General features: G+C 43.3%; 1 protein-coding gene across 1 annotated transcript in view; it reads right to left on the bottom strand.

The window, feature by feature from the left end:
• The window catches only part of LOC147457938 (two-pore potassium channel 5-like), a 32,654-nt gene extending 16,023 nt beyond the window's left edge, over positions 1 to 16,631 (bottom strand). The window contains exon 1 of the mRNA XM_086512706.1: positions 14,843 to 16,631. Coding sequence (XP_086368832.1) covers positions 14,843 to 16,464 — 1,622 coding nt within the window. The 5' untranslated portion in view covers positions 16,465 to 16,631. The remainder of the gene's footprint in view (positions 1 to 14,842) is intronic.
• Positions 16,632 to 17,520: the final 889 nt, after the last annotated feature.

The following is a 17,520-nucleotide window of genomic DNA, read 5'->3' as shown; positions in this document are numbered from 1 at the left end:
TAGCACTAATATTTAACCCTAACCGACTTGTAGATCCTTGTCGAGGGGCCTAAACCCTAGAAGCAATAGAAGAAGAAGTTCTCATCAACTTACAGATCCTCGCCAAGGGGGGGCAAAATATTAAGGTTCTTCCAACTTACGGACCCCGTCTGATGGGACCCAATTTAAAGAAAGCAAAGACACACACACAACCAATGGGACCCAGCATATGAAGCTGATGAGATAGCACAGGTGTACGGCCATCCAAAAATTTACGCTGACGTGCTGACATGGCAAACTACGGACTGCTACAAATTGTGTTGGTTGTCGACTTGGCAGTTGTGTGGAATTCCTGGATTTGTGTTGGCTGCTTTTGAAGACCATATGCTTTTGAGTTATATGCTTTTCAAATACTGCTTTTGGATGGGCCTAGGGCCTTTAAAAACAAAGGGTGGGCTCTCTCTCTCGCATTCTCGCGGGACCTTGTAGTATGTACTAAGTTGAAGCAGTATAAAGAAATATCGAAAGGGGCACCAGGGTTTGGAGCCAATGCTCTCTTGGGGTGGAACTCCGCCACTCCGCGTCTCGTGTGTCATGCATCTCTTTCAAGCCTAAAAGATTGTTCCGCTTGTTCCTTTCTGTTGGCATGTAGGGCCCTCCTGACAGCGGTATCAGAGCTCCACTCGTGTGCTTTTCTTAAGCATACCAGTCTTACCGAGATCAAACAGAGCACAATAGCGTTTATGGATTCGATAGAGTACCTAGAGTTTCTTCTCGACGAGCTTCGTGACATACTTTCGCGGCATCCTCAACAAAATCTCCCGATCTAGTTTCTACATGTTACCCCCTCTGACACCGCGGTGGTACCCCCTCCTCCGGCAATAGAAAATGCAAGAGCCTCTCTAACTGGTCCAGATTTTGTGAGAATGGGGCAAATTGAAAATGCTTGCCAGGGCGACCATGAAAGACAACAACCAAAGGTTTCTCGACATCTACCTTCCGGTGTCTTTCTTCAAGATGAGTCCCTCGCAGGACCAATGCGAGAGATATACTATTAGACTGCCATCACTTTTAGAGGAATATTGTCTGTCTAAACAAGTATCGACAATGCAAGAACTTATGGACCATGCCGAAGTCGGCTACAAGCTTTTGAAAGGGAAGCTAGAAGTGACGCTCTCTTGGGCATGCCTTGACACAACAAGAATGATGCGACATGACAAGATAGAGAATCGAGCCAGTATGCATTTCAAATCCTTGCTTAGCATGTCCCATAAGTCTCTAATAGAGTCAGACTTCTGGTTTAGACAAGACTCTCGAATCTCTTTTGGCAAACCACGACAAAACCGCTCAATCTGGTCTCTCAACGTAATCTTCCGAAACGAAGATACTGGCAAAATAAGTATCCCAAAACCTCTGGCAATAGTCATCCAATGTATCTTTCTTAGTCATTCTCAAGCCTTGAGGACTGATATCCAAGTTGACGTGAAAATTTTCTTGAATTTTAACCACGTCAAAAGTGCTTTCTGCGTAACAACATGGTAGACCACCATATCTATGCAATTCCTTTCAAGTAAGATGTCGCCCTTCACACATAGCAACCACAGTACGTTTAATATGCAGTGTACAATACGCGTCGTGGACGTATTTGTGAGAAACAAAAAAAAAATACGACAACTTTTTAAGATACGATACTTTAATAAGGACAAATGAAGCCAGTCATGTACCTCCTCAGTCACTCTTCAATGCACCTCCTCAATGACTCTTCAATGTTTAATCATAGCATATATACCTTCATAAGTTCAGAATAGTTTGAACTCACGAATTATAAGAGGGAATAAAGCACTCATAAAACTATAATAGCAAGGGGGACAAGAAAAGAAAAGAAAGAACAAAAACAAAAACAAACAAACTAACTAACTAAATCACTTTGTTTGCTACGAAACAAAACTAGATAAAACAATAATGTTTTTAGAAAAGGCATGCGTAAAATAAGTTGACGCAACTTACTTGGCTTAAAACAAGTACTCAACTTTAAGCAAAAAAGGATAAGACATCTTAAAAACTTAATCCTAGAAATCAAACTTCACACAACAACTTCTAAAGGAACACATTCTTAAGTCTTCAGGTAAGCTAAATACGAAATCAAAAAATAAATACTACTACAAACCTACGAAGAGCAAAGATCCAAACTTGACAATATGTGACCTCAACTTGCTGCTTGTCCAAACAGGAAGAATAAGATTGTCACTCTTATCATGCATAGCTTGGACAACAGCGTGACATCCCTACTCACGTTGCCAGTGCCCAAGAGTAGGTGCAGGTTTGTAAAGAGGTCATTCATGCTTTGAACGTACTCTACAAAACCAACGAATTGAGTTTCTATCACCCTACAGAGGTGATGGGCATACTCAGCCATGGTAAAGGCTAGCATTTGTCAAGTTATAGTAAAAATACTAGAAGCGCTAGAGATCAAAACAACAACAAAAGGTGTTATTAAGTCAAACAATAAGTGGGCTTTTTAGCTCTCCACTTCTATTGAATTTACTACTGATTATCTTGAACATTCCAAAGGAAGAAACATTAAAAATAAACTTACTACAATGCAAAAATGAACGAACATTTTTCATGATTCTTTTGAATGAGTATCCTTTTTCAACTAGTAAAGAAATAAGATGGCAAGATTGAACAACAAAAGCAAATTTACTAAAACAAAGACGAGAAAATCTAAACAAGCACCATGAAGCTCTAAAACACACTTGTTAGAATAGAATACGTTTTGAGCAAAATTAAGCAAGAATAGAAAACGGTATGAGACGTACTAATACATTAATACCGGACATCCCGTATTCTAAATAAAGTGCACGTATTATAGCTGTTAAGCCTTCGCACCTTGAAGTGTTCTGTGAACCGACCTCCAAAGAAGGCAACGTCAAACTATTGTACAAACTCAAGGGCTCGAAGAGTGTCCTAGTAGCCTGAAAACTTCTCAAACCTGACGCCCTGACCCCCTTCCTTGAACTCCTTCATCTCCTCACCGTCAGAAGAGCACGAGCTCTCCTCCTTCGAACCGCTAGATGGCCTTCCATGCCTTCTAGACTTTTTCCGAAATCTGCTTTTCTTGCTTTTTCTCCGCTTCTTCCGCCTTTTTCTCATCCTCTCTAAAACTAGAGGACGACGAACTGTTGGAACTCTCTGAAGACATAAGTCATCCGTCTTTATGATCAACTATCCTAATTTGATGATAGCCACTTTATAGGTCAATCCTACTGAAGTAGGTGGACCCTTGTATCTTATCAAATAGGTCTTCTACGCATGGAACGGGAAACCTATCCTTGATAGTGATCCTATTTAGTGCTCTATAGTAGACACACATAGATATATGCCATCTTTCTTTTGCACTAATAGCACATGAGAACAAAATGGAGATGAGCTAGGCCTAACCATGCCCTTCTCAACTAACTCATGCACTTGCCGCATAATCTCCTCTTGTTGAGCTTGAGAAACTCTATAAGGAGGTTTGTTGGGCGGTGAACTTCCTGGAAGAAGTTCAATTGCATGGTCATCATTGCCTCGTTTAGGAGGTAGCTCACAAGGGATGTCGTCAAGCATGCTTCTCGGATCTGTTTGCCACCTCAAAACTCAACTTCCGACCCAAATAATCAAGGAAATCCGTCGATTTTGTCTTCTTCCAAGAGTGCTTCAAGCCTTTTATTATCTGGTTCATCTTTTGATCAAGAGCTCTCTCCAGCTCTTTCTGCGAGTACAGCTTCCTCTTTTCTGCGCTCGTTTGTCCTTTCAGCTTTCCTCAGGACTTGAGAGGAGAATCAATGGCCTCGCACCATCTCGAGTGAATCTCATCAATCGGGTGATTCTTCAGGTGTTTCACAAATCTCACGTCTCTCCAGTGCTTGATCAATCTTTTCACACGTGTCGACCTGCAGTTGATGCTTGTACTCCGCTCTGGCAAACTTAGCCACCGAAACTTTGCCCAAATCTTCAGTTCCCATACCGGATTTCAACTTTTCTTCACCCTCGAATAGGAAGCCGAGTGTCACAAACTGCTGACGTGTCAAAGCCTTGAAGAAAGGAACCAACTTGCAGATCCTGGCCAAGGGGCCTAAACCCTAAGAAGAACCACTAACAGAAGAAGAAGTCCTACCAACTTATGGGGACCCCGCATGATGGGGCCCAGTGACATAAAGGAATTAAAATAAAGCAGAACCAACCCACACACGCACAGCTGATGACGTGACAGCAGTACAAACACTCCGAAAATAACACTGACAGTGCTGACGTGCCAGGCCGTACGGATTCCTGCGTTTTGCGCTGACATGATGACGTGGTAGGCTGTATAGATTTTCGTAAATAATGCTGGCAGCTTTGGGCAATGCTTTTTGTCACAAAAATACGGAAGCGTAAACTGACTTTTAAATTGTACTTCAAATACTCAAGAGAATTTAAGAGAGAGAGAGAAAGCTTGACACTTCATTGGGGACCAGAAGATGGAATGGTCCCCCCCCCCATAAAGAGAATATCTTTATTACTAAGGGAGAATCTTTACAAGCACAGGAACGGGGCGAAAGCCCGTCCTCTATTCTTTCTTGGCCTTTTTCTGCCTCTGACTGAGAGAGTAGAAGAACTGCTCTCTGACTACTGAGAGGATCTATCCTCTTCTGTGAGATTTTGGGAAGCTCTCGAAGGGAAGAGTCTACATTCCACAAAACTCATCGGAAGCTCTCACGAATGAGGGTCTATCTTCCGCTAACTGTGCCACTTTGGACGTAATCATCCCTGCAATTAACCAACCACAGAAACATGCAAAACACACACACACACGCTTGCTGTAATTTATTGCACATAACCAGAAATTGTTACCTGAGCACATTCCAATGCCAAAATGGAGGTCCTTTTCGCGATGGAAATGCTCCAAACTTGGTGTATGTGTAGAGTAGGTAGTGGGGAATGAGATTCTATTAAGACTTTGCTGAAATTCACCCTAATACAAGTGATTAGGGGCTGAAAACAGGGAATTTGGAGCAGCTAGACAAGGAAGAGAGAGAGTTTTCTGCTACTTTACGCGATAAAACTTCTCCCAAAGCTGCATGCAACCATGAGAGGCCTTGTTCTAGGTGATGGGTGCTCAGAGGCTCCACATACACCACAAGGTGTTGCTCTCAAGCTTCAATGGAGAGCTTCACTGCATAGAGGATGGTCAACTTGGGAGGTGTAGTGCACTGCCAACCTGGCAAGAGGGGGAGGGGCTGCTCTCTAATAGCCTCCCAGAAGAGGGGGCGCTAGCATGAAGAGAGGGAGAGAGAGAGAGAGAGAGAGAGAGAGAGAGAGAGAGAGAGAGAGAGAGATTGCATGGGAAAGTGTGCCAAGTGGCAGACTTACTTTAAAATTTAAAAACCATTCAACTTTTGACTTTAAAAATCCTATGCTAGTTAATGAAATGTGCAATTAAGTGCACAACTGCACACATAGATGCAACAAATGAAAACGTTAGCTGCTCCCTAGCGCATTGCCGTGCCAACAATGCTCTAGCATTACCTGTTCGCACTTGTCCGGCCATTTGGTGCAGCGCAAATCATTTAAGAATACTTTTAACTAACTTATCCTAAGGCCGTGAAATAATCAAGCCTTAGGGTTAATAGTCTAAGGACCCCATCTCATTCCTGTGCTTGCACTAACGCGCGTAATTTTCTGAGCCTGAAATCTGAGGCTACTATCTACCCCTTCATTGAAGACCCGATTTCCCAATCGCTAGGGCTTCAAGGTATTTTCTAATAGGGTCTCCCTGAGGTGCACTGGCCCAAACTTGGGCGCACCTGAGGCCCCAGAACTGCTAAATCTATTCTGATGTGCACACAACTAACTAGATAATTCTTTTTTCGTAAATAAATTAATTATTTACAAAGTCCGACATAGTTACATCCCTCTTGGTTCTAAACAGTTAACCTCAACTATAGAGCGTCAACATAACTGTGCAAGATGTCTGGGTAGTCCTTAAGATCGGACTCAGTCATCCACTTTGCATCTAAAGGAGTGTAATTCTTGAACTTGACTAAATACTTTCGATGTAAACTCCCCTACTTGAGTTGTCTCTCCGAGTGGTGTATTATCTGTTCAGGTTGAAGGATTTCCTCAATCTCTTAGGTTGAAGGATTTCCTCAGTCTCTTCGACCTCAGGAGGATCTTCTTGTACTGGCGCCACTGGAGGAGGTCCAACATATGGTCGGAGGAGACTAACATGAAAAGCATTATGGATGCGCCAGTGAGAAGGCAAATCCAATCTGAAAGTCACGTCATTGACTTTATCTGTAATTTTGAAAGGGCCGTAAAATCTATAGGAAAGTTTGACAACTTTCCCTTTTCCAACCCGCTTTTTCAATCTAGCTTTCTCAAACCGAAGCAGGACATATTGTCCTTTTTCAAGATTGAGATTCCTTCTGTGCTTGTCTGCTTTTCTCTATTGTTACTCTTGAGTACGAAGAATCACTTGCTTTACTTGTTGATGGGCAATATCAATATTGCGCACAAATTCATCTGCGGCGAAGATGTTTTCTTTGGTAACCATAATAGGAAGTAAGAGTGGCTTCCCATAAATAATTTCGAAGGGAGCTTTACCAGTTGAGGAATGTATCGTATTATTATACGCAAACTCAACTATTGGTAAGTACTGTTCCCATTCGGATTGTCCTTCCGAAACATAGCACTTGAGGAGATCTAAAACACTGGCATTAGCGATTTCACTTTGACCATCTGTTTGAGGATAATAAGCTGATGAAAAATCAAGCTTAGTTCCCAAGTTTTCGAACAATGCCTGCCAAAATAGACTAGTCATGCGGGGATCTCTATCGTTGACAATAGTCTTTGGCAATCCATGGTGTTTAAAAATCTGAGCTAGAAATATTCTAGCCATGTGCTCAGCTTTGATCGTCTTCTTTACTGGAAGAAAATGTGCTTGCTTACTGAATCTGTCTACTATAGTCCAGATTGCATCATTTCCATTCTTGGATCTAGGAAGATCCGTAATAAAATCCATGGCAATACTTTCCCATGGCATGTTAGGCACAGAGAGCGACTGAAGCTTGCCATAAACTTTATGTCTGTCATATTTTACTTTTTGGCACACTAAACACTCACGTACATGTTTTTCAATGTCCGCACGGAGTGTTGGCCAAAAGAAATACCTTTCGAGGGCACTAGTGGTGGAAGCAATTCCCTGATGCCCGGCATAAGGAGAATTATGTGCTTCATCCAACATCTTCTGTCGTAAGGGCTGAGCTATGCATATTGCTTGTTGACGATAGAGTGTATTATCCCTAATGGAATAAGGTGGCCTTGAGTGACCAGCTTGAAGATCTGCCCAAATTGTGGCGAAGTCTGGATCTTGAGGATACATCTCGCTGAGAGATTCTAGTTCCTCATGATAAATTGTTGTTAGTGCATTGATCTTTGGACGCATGGAGAGAGCATCTGCAACTGCATTTTTCGTTCCAGAAGTGTGTAAAATCTGAAAATGGAACATTGAAAGAAAGTTGGCCCATCTCATCTGCTTTTCTGATAACTTTCTCTGTGTGAGAAAGTAGCGAAGACTTTGATGATCTGTCTTGATAATAAAATCAGCTCCTAATAGATAGTGTTTCCAAATAGAAAGAGCGTGAATTACTGCCATTAGCTCTTTCTCGTATCTGGAGACATGCAACTCTACATCTTTAAGGCGCCGACTTTCATAGGCTCTCGCCTGACCCTCTTGGTTCAAAACTGCTCCTACACAATCTCCAGATGCATCGCAATATACCTCGAAAGGTTTGCGAAGATCAGGGACGGTGAGAACAGGTCCGTGACTGAGTAGATACTTAAGCTTTTCGAAAGCTTGTTTTTGTCCAGAACCCCAATGGAATGAAATCCGCTTCTTTGTCAGGTCATGGAGGGCACCTACTATCGCGGCAAAAGCTCGAATGAAACGCCGATAATAGGAACAGAGGCCAAGGAAACTTCGTACATCATGTACTGTAGTTGGCGTAGGCCATTCTACAACTGCTTGAATCTTATCAAGGTCCATTCTCACCTGATTGTGAGATACTATATAGCCCAAATAGTGGATTTCTTTTAGAAAGAACTCACTCTTCTTAGCATTCACAAATAATTTGTGTTTGCGTAATTCTTCAAACACTAAGGCGAGATGCTTATAGTGTTCGTCTTCCGTCTCTGAGAAGATTAAGACGTCATCAAAGAAAACGCTTGTGAAGCTTCTATATGAGTGGAACATTCTATCCATCGTTCTGTTGAATGTGGCTTGTGCATTAGTGAGTCCAAAAGGCATCACTAAGAATTCATACAACCCGAAGGTTGTTCTAAATGAAGTCTTATGCACATCTTGAGGAGCTATCATCGCTCTTCAATTCTATACGACTAATAACATTTGCTCCTTGTAACTTGTCAAGAATGTCATCAATCCGAGGGATTGGAAATTGATTCTTGATTGTGATCTTGTTTAGAGATCTATAATCTATGCACATACGGAATGTGCCATCCTTTTTCTGTACTAGCAAGACAGGTGAACAATATGAAGAAGTACTAGGTCTTATTAAGCCCTTCTCCAAAAGTTCGTTAACCAGCGTGAGAATTTCCTCTTGCTGCATTAGACTAACTCGATAAGGGGGGTGATTTGGAGGAGAACTTCCAGGGATCAAATCAATTGTATGATCCTCAGGTCGCGAAGGTGGAAGTTCATTTGGAAGTTCATCTGCAAAACAATCTTTGTAACTTTCTAATAACTTAAGTCTTTTTTGCTCTAAAGAGGAAGAAAGTTGTGAAACACACACATCTCTCTCTCTTGCAAAAATCAAGTACGCTGAAACACACTTTTTCATTTCTTTCTTGATGGCAATGTGATTGGCGATAGGAATACGCCAATCACCTGCATCTGCAAGTACAAGATACTCCTTTCCTTTATGAGCAAAGGATAAGGTTTTCTGAACATAGTCAGAAATAGGATGCATCTTGTAGTGCCAAGGCATTCCCAAGATAACATCGCATCCTTCAAGTGAAGCTAGTAAGAAAGACTCGATCTTTGTAGTCGTCGACCTTTAGATTCAACTTCCCTATGATTGGAGTAGAGTTTTGAGTTCTGCCCTTTGAAAGCAGATTGTGCTTGAATAGAAACTCCAAAACGATTGGGCTGCAAGTTCAGGTCGTCAGCTAGCTTGGTAGAGATGTTGTCTGTACTACTAGGGTCAAACAAAATAAGGGCCCGTTGGTTGTTGATACTACTCCATGCTTTGAGAAGAGCTCTTTCTTTTCCATCCTTGGTTGTATTTCCTTGTACATCTGGGACTGCATTGAAAGAGGGTGGTTGTGGAGGTTTGGTAGGACAATCACCCTTCATATGACCAACTTGTCCACACTTGAAGCATCTTCCGTCACTAATACGGAAGCGTAAACTGACTTTTAAATTGTACTTCAAATACTCAAGAGAATTTAAGAGAGAGAGAAAGCTTGACACTTCATTGGGGACCAGAAGATGGGCTGGTCCCCCCCCATAAAGAGAATATCTTTATTACTAAGGGAGAATCTTTACAAGCACAGGAACGAGACGAAAGCCCGTCCTCTATTCTTTCTTGGCCTTTTTCTGCCTCTGACTGAGAGAGTAGAAGAACTGCTCTCTGACTACTGAGAGGATCTATCCTCTTCTGTGAGATTTTGGGAAGCTCTCGAAGGGAAGAGTCTACATTCCACAAAACTCATCGGAAGCTCTCACGAATGAGGGTCTATCTTCCGCTAACTGTGCCACTTTGGACGTAATCATCCCTGCAATTAACCAACCACAGAAACATGCAAAACACACACACACACGCTTGCTGTAATTTATTGCACACAACCAGAAATTGTTACCTGAGCACATTCCAATGCCAAAATAAAGGTCCTTTTCGCGATGGAAATGCTCCAAACTTGGTGAATGTGTAGAGTAGGTAGTGGGGAATGAGATTCTATTAAGACTTTGCTGAAATTCACCCTAATACAAGTGATTAGGGGCTGAAAACAGGGAATTTGCAGCAGCTAGACAAGGGAGAGAGAGAGAGTTTTCTACTACTTTACGCGATGAAACTTCTCCCAAAGCTGCATGCAACCATGAGAGGCCTTGTTCTAGGTGATGGGTGCTCAGAGGCTCCACATACACCACAAGGTGCTGCTCTCAAGCTTCAATGGAGAGCTTCATTGCGTAGAGGATGGTCAACTTGGGGGGGGGTAGTGCACTGCCAACCTGGCAAGAGGGGGAGGGACTGCTCTATTATAGCCTCCCAGAAGAGGGGCGCTAGCATGGAGAGAGAGAGAGAGAGAGAGAGAGAGAGAGAGAGATTGCATGGGAAAGTGTGCCAAGTGGCACACTTACTTTAAAATTTAAAAACCATTCAACTTTTGACTTTAAAAATCCTATGCTAGTTAATGAAATGTGCAATTAAGTGCACAGCTGCACACATAGATGCAACAAATGAAAACGTTAGCTGCTCCCTAGCGCATTGCCGTGCCAACAATGCTCTGGCATTACCTGTTCGCACTTGTCCGGCCATTTGGTGCAGCGCAAATCATTTAAGAATACTTTTAACTAACTTATCCTAAGGCCGTGAAATAATCAAGCCTTAGGGTTAATAGTCTAAGGACCCCATCTCATTCTTGTGCTTGCACTAGCACGCGTAATTTTCTGAGCCTGAAATCTGAGGCTACTATCTACCCCTTCATTGAAGACACGATTTCCCAATCGCCAGGGCTTCAGGGTATTTTCTGTTAGGGTATCCCTGAGGTGCACTGCCCAAACTTGGGCGGACCTGAGGCCCCAGAACTGCTAAATATATTCTGATGTGCACACAACTAATTAGATAATTCTTTTCTCGTAAATAAATTAATTATTTACAAAGTCTAACATAGTTACACTTTTGGACCAAATGCTTTTGAGTTTAAAGGCTTTTCATGTAAAATGCTTTTGGGGCCTAAGGCCTTTAAATATGAGGCCATGGGCTCATTCTTTGGCATGCTTCCTCGAGAAGGTGCACAGTTTGGAGTATCGACGTATCGCCTTGTACTGTGTTGATGCAATATAAAGAAATACCGAAAGGGACGCCAAGGTTTGGGGCCAATACTCTCTAGGGTGGAATTCTACCACTCCGTGTCGGTGTCCTCTCTCTCTCTCAGTTCGGTTGTTATTGAAGTGCTAAAAGTCTGTTCAGTCTATTCTTTTCTATTGGCACGAGGTGCCCATCTTGTAACACCGAGGCTTCCAGGAACCATCAAGTCTTATTCTAGAACGAACGTGGTAATACGTTCGGTTCAAGTGCTTGTATAGACTTCTCCTCAGTAACAAAGATACTATTACGGGGGGTACCAGCCCATCTTCTGGTCCCCAATACTCTCTCTCTCTCTCTCTCTCTCTCTCTCTCTCTCTCTCTCTCTCTCTCTCTCTCTCTCTCTCTCTCTCTCTCTCTTGTTCTCTATATCATCTAGCTTCAATAATAAGTGATTCTATTTATTTGAATATATTTTATATTGCTATACGCTCCCGTTTGTGACACTGCACGTTTAAGGTTTCGAACCTAAACTGCAAGACATCGTGAGGGGAGCCTCAAGAAAGACGAGCGATGCTTAAACAGGGCTTTGGGCACCTAACAGAAACACGGAATTACAACTGCTGAAATTGACAACATGCAGCTCACTAAAAAGCTTCCATATCGCAAGGGAAAGTGTCCTTGACATGTACTTTTGACCTACAGGGATTTTTGCGTCATTATGCTGACAAAATTGGGTCAAAAACCTGCAATTACAACCATGGACAGGTTTGGACAGCTTGGTGAGGGTTAAGTGAAAGCCTTCGAACCGTTTATTTTCCAAGGGAGCCTCGAGAAAGCATTAGGTGCTTGTACAAGACAATTTAGAGAGACTTTCCCGCGAGAAGTCTCGTCTAATTCAAGAGGCAAGTGACCCTACAGGTGTGAGAGCTCGAGGGCTGTATCGGCACGCGAATCGGAGCGCAAAACAAAGAATTCAAGGTGCTATAATTTCTCGCCAAGTTTTGTAAAGTGCTCTAAAGTGCATGGAAAGTCACAGTGTACTTGGGATTTTGTCCGTGGAGACTTCTACTGTGGTTATGTTGCCGAAATCAGGTTAGAGTAGAGGAATTTCAACCCGATAAAAGTGGGACAGCTTGTAGAAGTTTATAGGTTTTCCTCAAGTTTAATAAGAATAAGAAATACCGAAAGGGGCACCAGTCTTTGGGCCCTACAGGGTGTCGTCTGCTTGGTAGCACGCTCGCTAGCAAGTCGTGAAATGTCTTGTAGTGTTGAATTCTAGTCACAGGTTTATTCGTGAAGCTCCATTGTGTCCTAAAGTTCAAATAAAGTAAAGTTTTGGGTGAAAGCCAACATCTACCGCCCTACGGGCCAGTTTCACTCTCTCTTATGTCTCTCTCTATTCATTCAGTTCAGTTTAGTTCTTTCAAGTAAAGTAAAGTGTCCCTTGTGTTTATGCGGAGTACTAAATCCTAGATCCGAGCTAAATCCTTAAACACTTCTGTTGCACCTCACATCTCATTTGTTAGTTTCTTTGCCTTGATTTCTATCTAATTTTTTAGACGCTCTTTTTGAAGTCACAAATGGCCAGACATTGCATGGCCAGTGTGAAACAGCCAATTGCCGAGAGTTTCACTCATAGAAGTGAAGGCCAGGCAACCTCGAGATGGTTGGGCCAATCGGCACTGAAATCTAACTAGTAAAAGGGTGGCTAGGCTTAATTAAAGTCATTTAGTCCCTTCGCCAAGACTTCATAAGTTGGTTGGTACTAGGAATTTAAACCAAATGGGCATAGTGGACACGTGGTAGCTCTAGAGAGCTCTGCAAGACACCTCCGCTGGGAGGGGGCGCCCAAAACCGATTTGGGGCTGTTGGGGCTTATTTTGAAGCTCATTGTGAAGCTACATTGTGTGTGTGTGTGTGTGTGTGTGTAGTGGGTGCAGGTTTACAGCTTTATTGGAAAGCTTGCCTTCTCCTTTGTTTTATGTAGCACGATGATTCTACTCTCGTGCACCTCTCTCCTCTTTTAAATCCAGAATCGTGATGCCCAGCTCATCTGTATGTACAATTCTACGGGTTTATGAGCGATTGCCGAGACAAGAGCCTCTTGCACAAGTACCAGATTAGCTAACTGCTACTCCCAAGCAAGTACAAGTCGATTTAGAGAGATTTCTCGCAAGAAATCTTGTCTGAATCAAAGGAACTCGAGGGCTACCTATAGGTGCATTCGGCACGCAAATCACAGCCCAAAACAGAGAATTACAGCTTGCTGTAATTTTTTGCAGGTTTAGGGTTTTGACCCTATTTGATGCCTAAGAGTCCCAGGAGCTTCAAGGAAGCTAGGGAACTTTCAAACAGGTGTGCCGATGCATTTTAAAGACGAAAAACAGAGATTTCAGTGTGCTGTATTTTCTCGCCAGGTTTATAAAAGTGCTCTAATGCGTGCAAAAAGTCACCTATTACATGGGGGTTTTGTCTGTGAAGCCTTCTACTATCCTCTTGCTACCAAAATTGGGCTAGAGTAGGTAATTTTCAGTCCGATATAAGTGGGACAGCTCGTAGAAGTTTACAAATTCTCCAAGTTTAATTGAAATCAAGAAATACCGAAAGGGGCGCCAGTCATTCAAGCCAACATGATGTCACTATCTACTTGGGAGAACTTTAGCTACCAAGTCGTGATTTGTTTTGAAGTGTTGAATCCTAGTACCAGGTTTATCTTTGAAGTCATTTTGTAAAGCACAAGTAAAGTTAAACAATGTTTAGATCCGGTGAAAGCCAAAGTTTACCACCCTTTAGTGAGGCTACAAGCCGGTTTCACCCTCTGATGCCCCAAGTGGTACTCCCTCCTCCGGCACCAGAAAGTGCAAGAGCCTCTAACTGGCAACCTTCTCAACCGTCTGTTCCGATTGGGGGGGTCTTCAGGAATACAGTGCAACCGCCTCTGCCATCGATGTTGCCACCACTATCGCCACCAGGATACAATGGTTGGAGCCCATATGGATATCCTTATTATCCGTATCCGGGATACGCACCTGACCAACCAAAAGAATTTAAAGATGGCGGCACGACAATAAAAATTTTCACCTTTTTTGGGGTGAAAGATCGGAAGAAAGCTCTACAGTCTCTCCAACAATTCGACAACATCTATGCTTTGAGGAACTATACGGAAGAATCCAAGATTTCTCGAGCAACGGGATTTCTTAAGAATAATGCTATGTAGTGGTGGAGTTCAATCACGACAGAACCACATGCTCCAAGGACATGGCAAGCTTTCAAGACAATTTTTGCACCCAACTATATGACTTCTCTATCGGAATGGGGCAACAACCTATTTTATTGCCTCCCATTTGGGTAAAAAAATTAATTTTGGGACCAGCCGTCCTTTTCAGGAGTTCTCACAAAGATACTATAGGCATAGGCGGTACTGCTGCCCCCATCGCATCCCATGACTTGTATAAAGCATACAGCGGACCCATCACACAAGTGACAAAACACAATGGTAACAACCCCAACTGCAAGAACCCCAGTCAAACCATACAGAAACACTGCCTTCCAAATTAAACAGCTGGTAATTAAGGGGGAAGAACCATAAGTCAGGAAAACCCTAGAAGTCAAAACGCCAATAATAGTGAAGCCAATCAAGAAGTTAAAGACATGAGAAAACATCAACTGCATAGAATAGATCAGGTCAAACAATTGCAACAAATGAGGTGCACTTGAACCATCTAAGGTCCCTAACAATAACAGGACACGACATCAGCGTCATTCAATTTATAGTTAAAAATTGGAATTGATACCTAACGCAGCCATCGTTGTCCAGATCGGCAGCCAGTAAATCTGCAATTGTCATTTCTTTTTCAAGCACAAGCTTTGCTATCAACCGATGCCTTTTATCAATTCGCGCTTCTGCAAGATAAAGAAATGACCGAGCTACTGCAAGGGTGCTCACTAACAGCCATACCGAAGCAAAGACTCGGCCTGCCATTGTTGTGAAGGCATGGTCTCCGTATCCTACAGTCGTTACAGACATACATGAGAGGTAAAAAGCATCCAACCATCCCAGGCTTTCCAGGTAATGCATAACCAATGTCCCCACTCCTATGCACATGACAACAACTCCAAAAGCAAGAGTGACTTTAGAACGAATCCGCATCCGCCCCTTCTTGATGTCTACCAAGTAATTCTCGGCGGTCTCATGGTGACCTGCAGCAACTGCACTCAGAAGTAGTGTCTCTTGCTTGTCCAGAACATAGCTTACCATTCCACTAAGAAGAATATCAATAAAACCAAATCCCACTAGCACGAAAGCACATGAAAAAAGCTTTGCGGCAGGGGTGGTTGGGGTAATGTCACCATATCCAATAGTACACATAGTTACAATACAGAAATATAATGCATCTATTATGTAGTGCGTCGTTGAGCCGGAGAACTCGTCCTCTTTCCAAGAATATATAAGCACACCCACTGCAAGGTACAATAAAAGGCCAATAAATGCCTGTGAAACGACGGACAATGTTGGTAAGGCTGAGAGACCCCTGGTGCTACGAGGTTTGTTGTCTTTTCCTGCTATTCGACCAGTCAGTGCTGGAGCTGTTCGAGCTCTATGAAGAAGCCTCTTTGTACAAGTGTTGCAATCCATGGTTGTTTTGTAGGTTGGCGATCCTGGAGGCATAGCTATAGTGTAAGACCCATCTTCTGACCCTCTTTCTGACTTCCTTTTGGCTGCATCTCTTTCAGATAAAAACCAGGCCGCCAACGGTGATGAAGACAAGGACCTGTATCTTGGGCTTGGGGCCATTACATCAAGGTCCAGCTTTGTCAAGTCATTCCACAACTTTGCCTCAGCGCGGCGAGGACCAATAATTAGACTGTCAATGAAAGAATCATCGAAGGCATTGGCTTGTGACTCTTTAACTGAATCGTTGAGAGACTTCCCGCAAGTACATATATCCTCAGGAACGAGAGGTTGCTCACCTTCATCTTCATCTTCACTACAGTTATGTTCAGATGAAGAGGACTTATCTGGCCAAACAAACATGGATTTGGGGCTAGCATCAGGGGACCCAAATATGAGCTTCTCCTTGATATTGGAAGGGCTTATGGGGATAAGTCTGGCCTCCTCAGGCTCTCTTTCTTCCGGAATTTGAAAGAGACCATGGTTGACCAGGATGTTGGGCCTCTTGTACGTCCCAAGAAGAGGCTCTTCCGTCTCGGAACCATCTCTGGACTTATCAGGCCACACAAACATGGATTTGGGACTAGCATCAGGGGACCCAAATATGAGCTTCTCCTTGATACTGGAAGGACTTATAGGGATAATCCTGGACGCCTCAGGTTCTCTTTCTTCCGGAATTTGAAAGAGACCATGGTTGACCAGGATGCTGGGCCTCTTGTACGACCCAAGAAGAGGCTCTTCCATCTCTGAATCAGCATAAAAGCAGAAAAGAAAGCGAGATTCTTGCTACCAAGAGGTAAGTTCCACTGCCTTTCTTTGCTTCCGCTCAGCCCCAATTTCTCGAGCTCAACGTCTGCCTCTATCTCACTTTGACTGAACTCACAATGTGTCTTTCAGAAGGCAGGCATAACATTTTCTTCCTGCGCCACTGAGAAAAGAGCTTTCTGAGAAACCCTAGCTTCGTGCTCGTGAAAGGAGGGCTACACGAGACACCAGAAAGGCTATTGTGGGTGAGAGCGCTCGTGCGTGCGGGGAGCTCGCGCGCCCGCGCGTGTCTGTGTGTGTGTGTGTGTGTGTGTGTGAGAGAGAGAGAGAGAGAGAGAGAGAGAGAGAGAGAGGAGAAGAAAGAGAGCTAAACTCAGAGATATGGCGTTGGGCGAGGCTAGCGCAGCGATTGTTTGGGAACGATGGATTTTAAAAGCTCCTAGGCTAGCCTCCTAGAGCAATTTTTTCAATTTTCTACGGCCCCCCCACTGGTGACATACTGGTGCGTTTCATTCCTTCTCAAGTTCCTTTTGAAGGATAGAGAGTCTCCAAAATTCATTCGCCTGAATGAGATTTAGCTTGTGACCTGCACCTTCGAGTAGAACTTTCTGAGCTAAGCCAACCCACCGTGAAGCCTCTTGACCAAATCCCACTAAAAGCAATCTTTAGAAAAAAAAAAAACATCTCAGCCTGCTCTGTCGCAAAACCTCCCCCACCGCCTGGCTTGCGCCCCTTCCGGGCTTGCATTGCACGAGGGTTGGGAGCTGCTCTGGTTGGCTGCCTTGACTTTCTCATGCGTTGCGCCTTTGCTGCCACACACCACTTCTTCTTGCTCCTCGCCTCACGGGCCTTTGAAGTGACACAAAGCATCTTTACAAGATTCTGTATATTTCGCTATTTTTTGAAATGTAGAGGACATACTGGAGATGTCCAAATTCCAATTTAGAGCCGAGTCGCACCTTGTGGGAATGGGGCAATTCGGAGGAGACACGGGCTTTTTTTTTTGGCAGAGACATCGCTTATGATGCAACTCCC

The sequence above is a fragment of the Adiantum capillus-veneris genome, chromosome 5, assembly GCF_014529385.1.
Source record: "Adiantum capillus-veneris isolate H3 chromosome 5, ASM1452938v2, whole genome shotgun sequence".
Lineage (NCBI taxonomy): Eukaryota > Viridiplantae > Streptophyta > Polypodiopsida > Polypodiales > Pteridaceae > Adiantum > Adiantum capillus-veneris.
The sequence above is the reverse complement of the archived record's forward strand: the minus strand, read 5'-3'. Positions and strand labels throughout refer to the sequence as shown.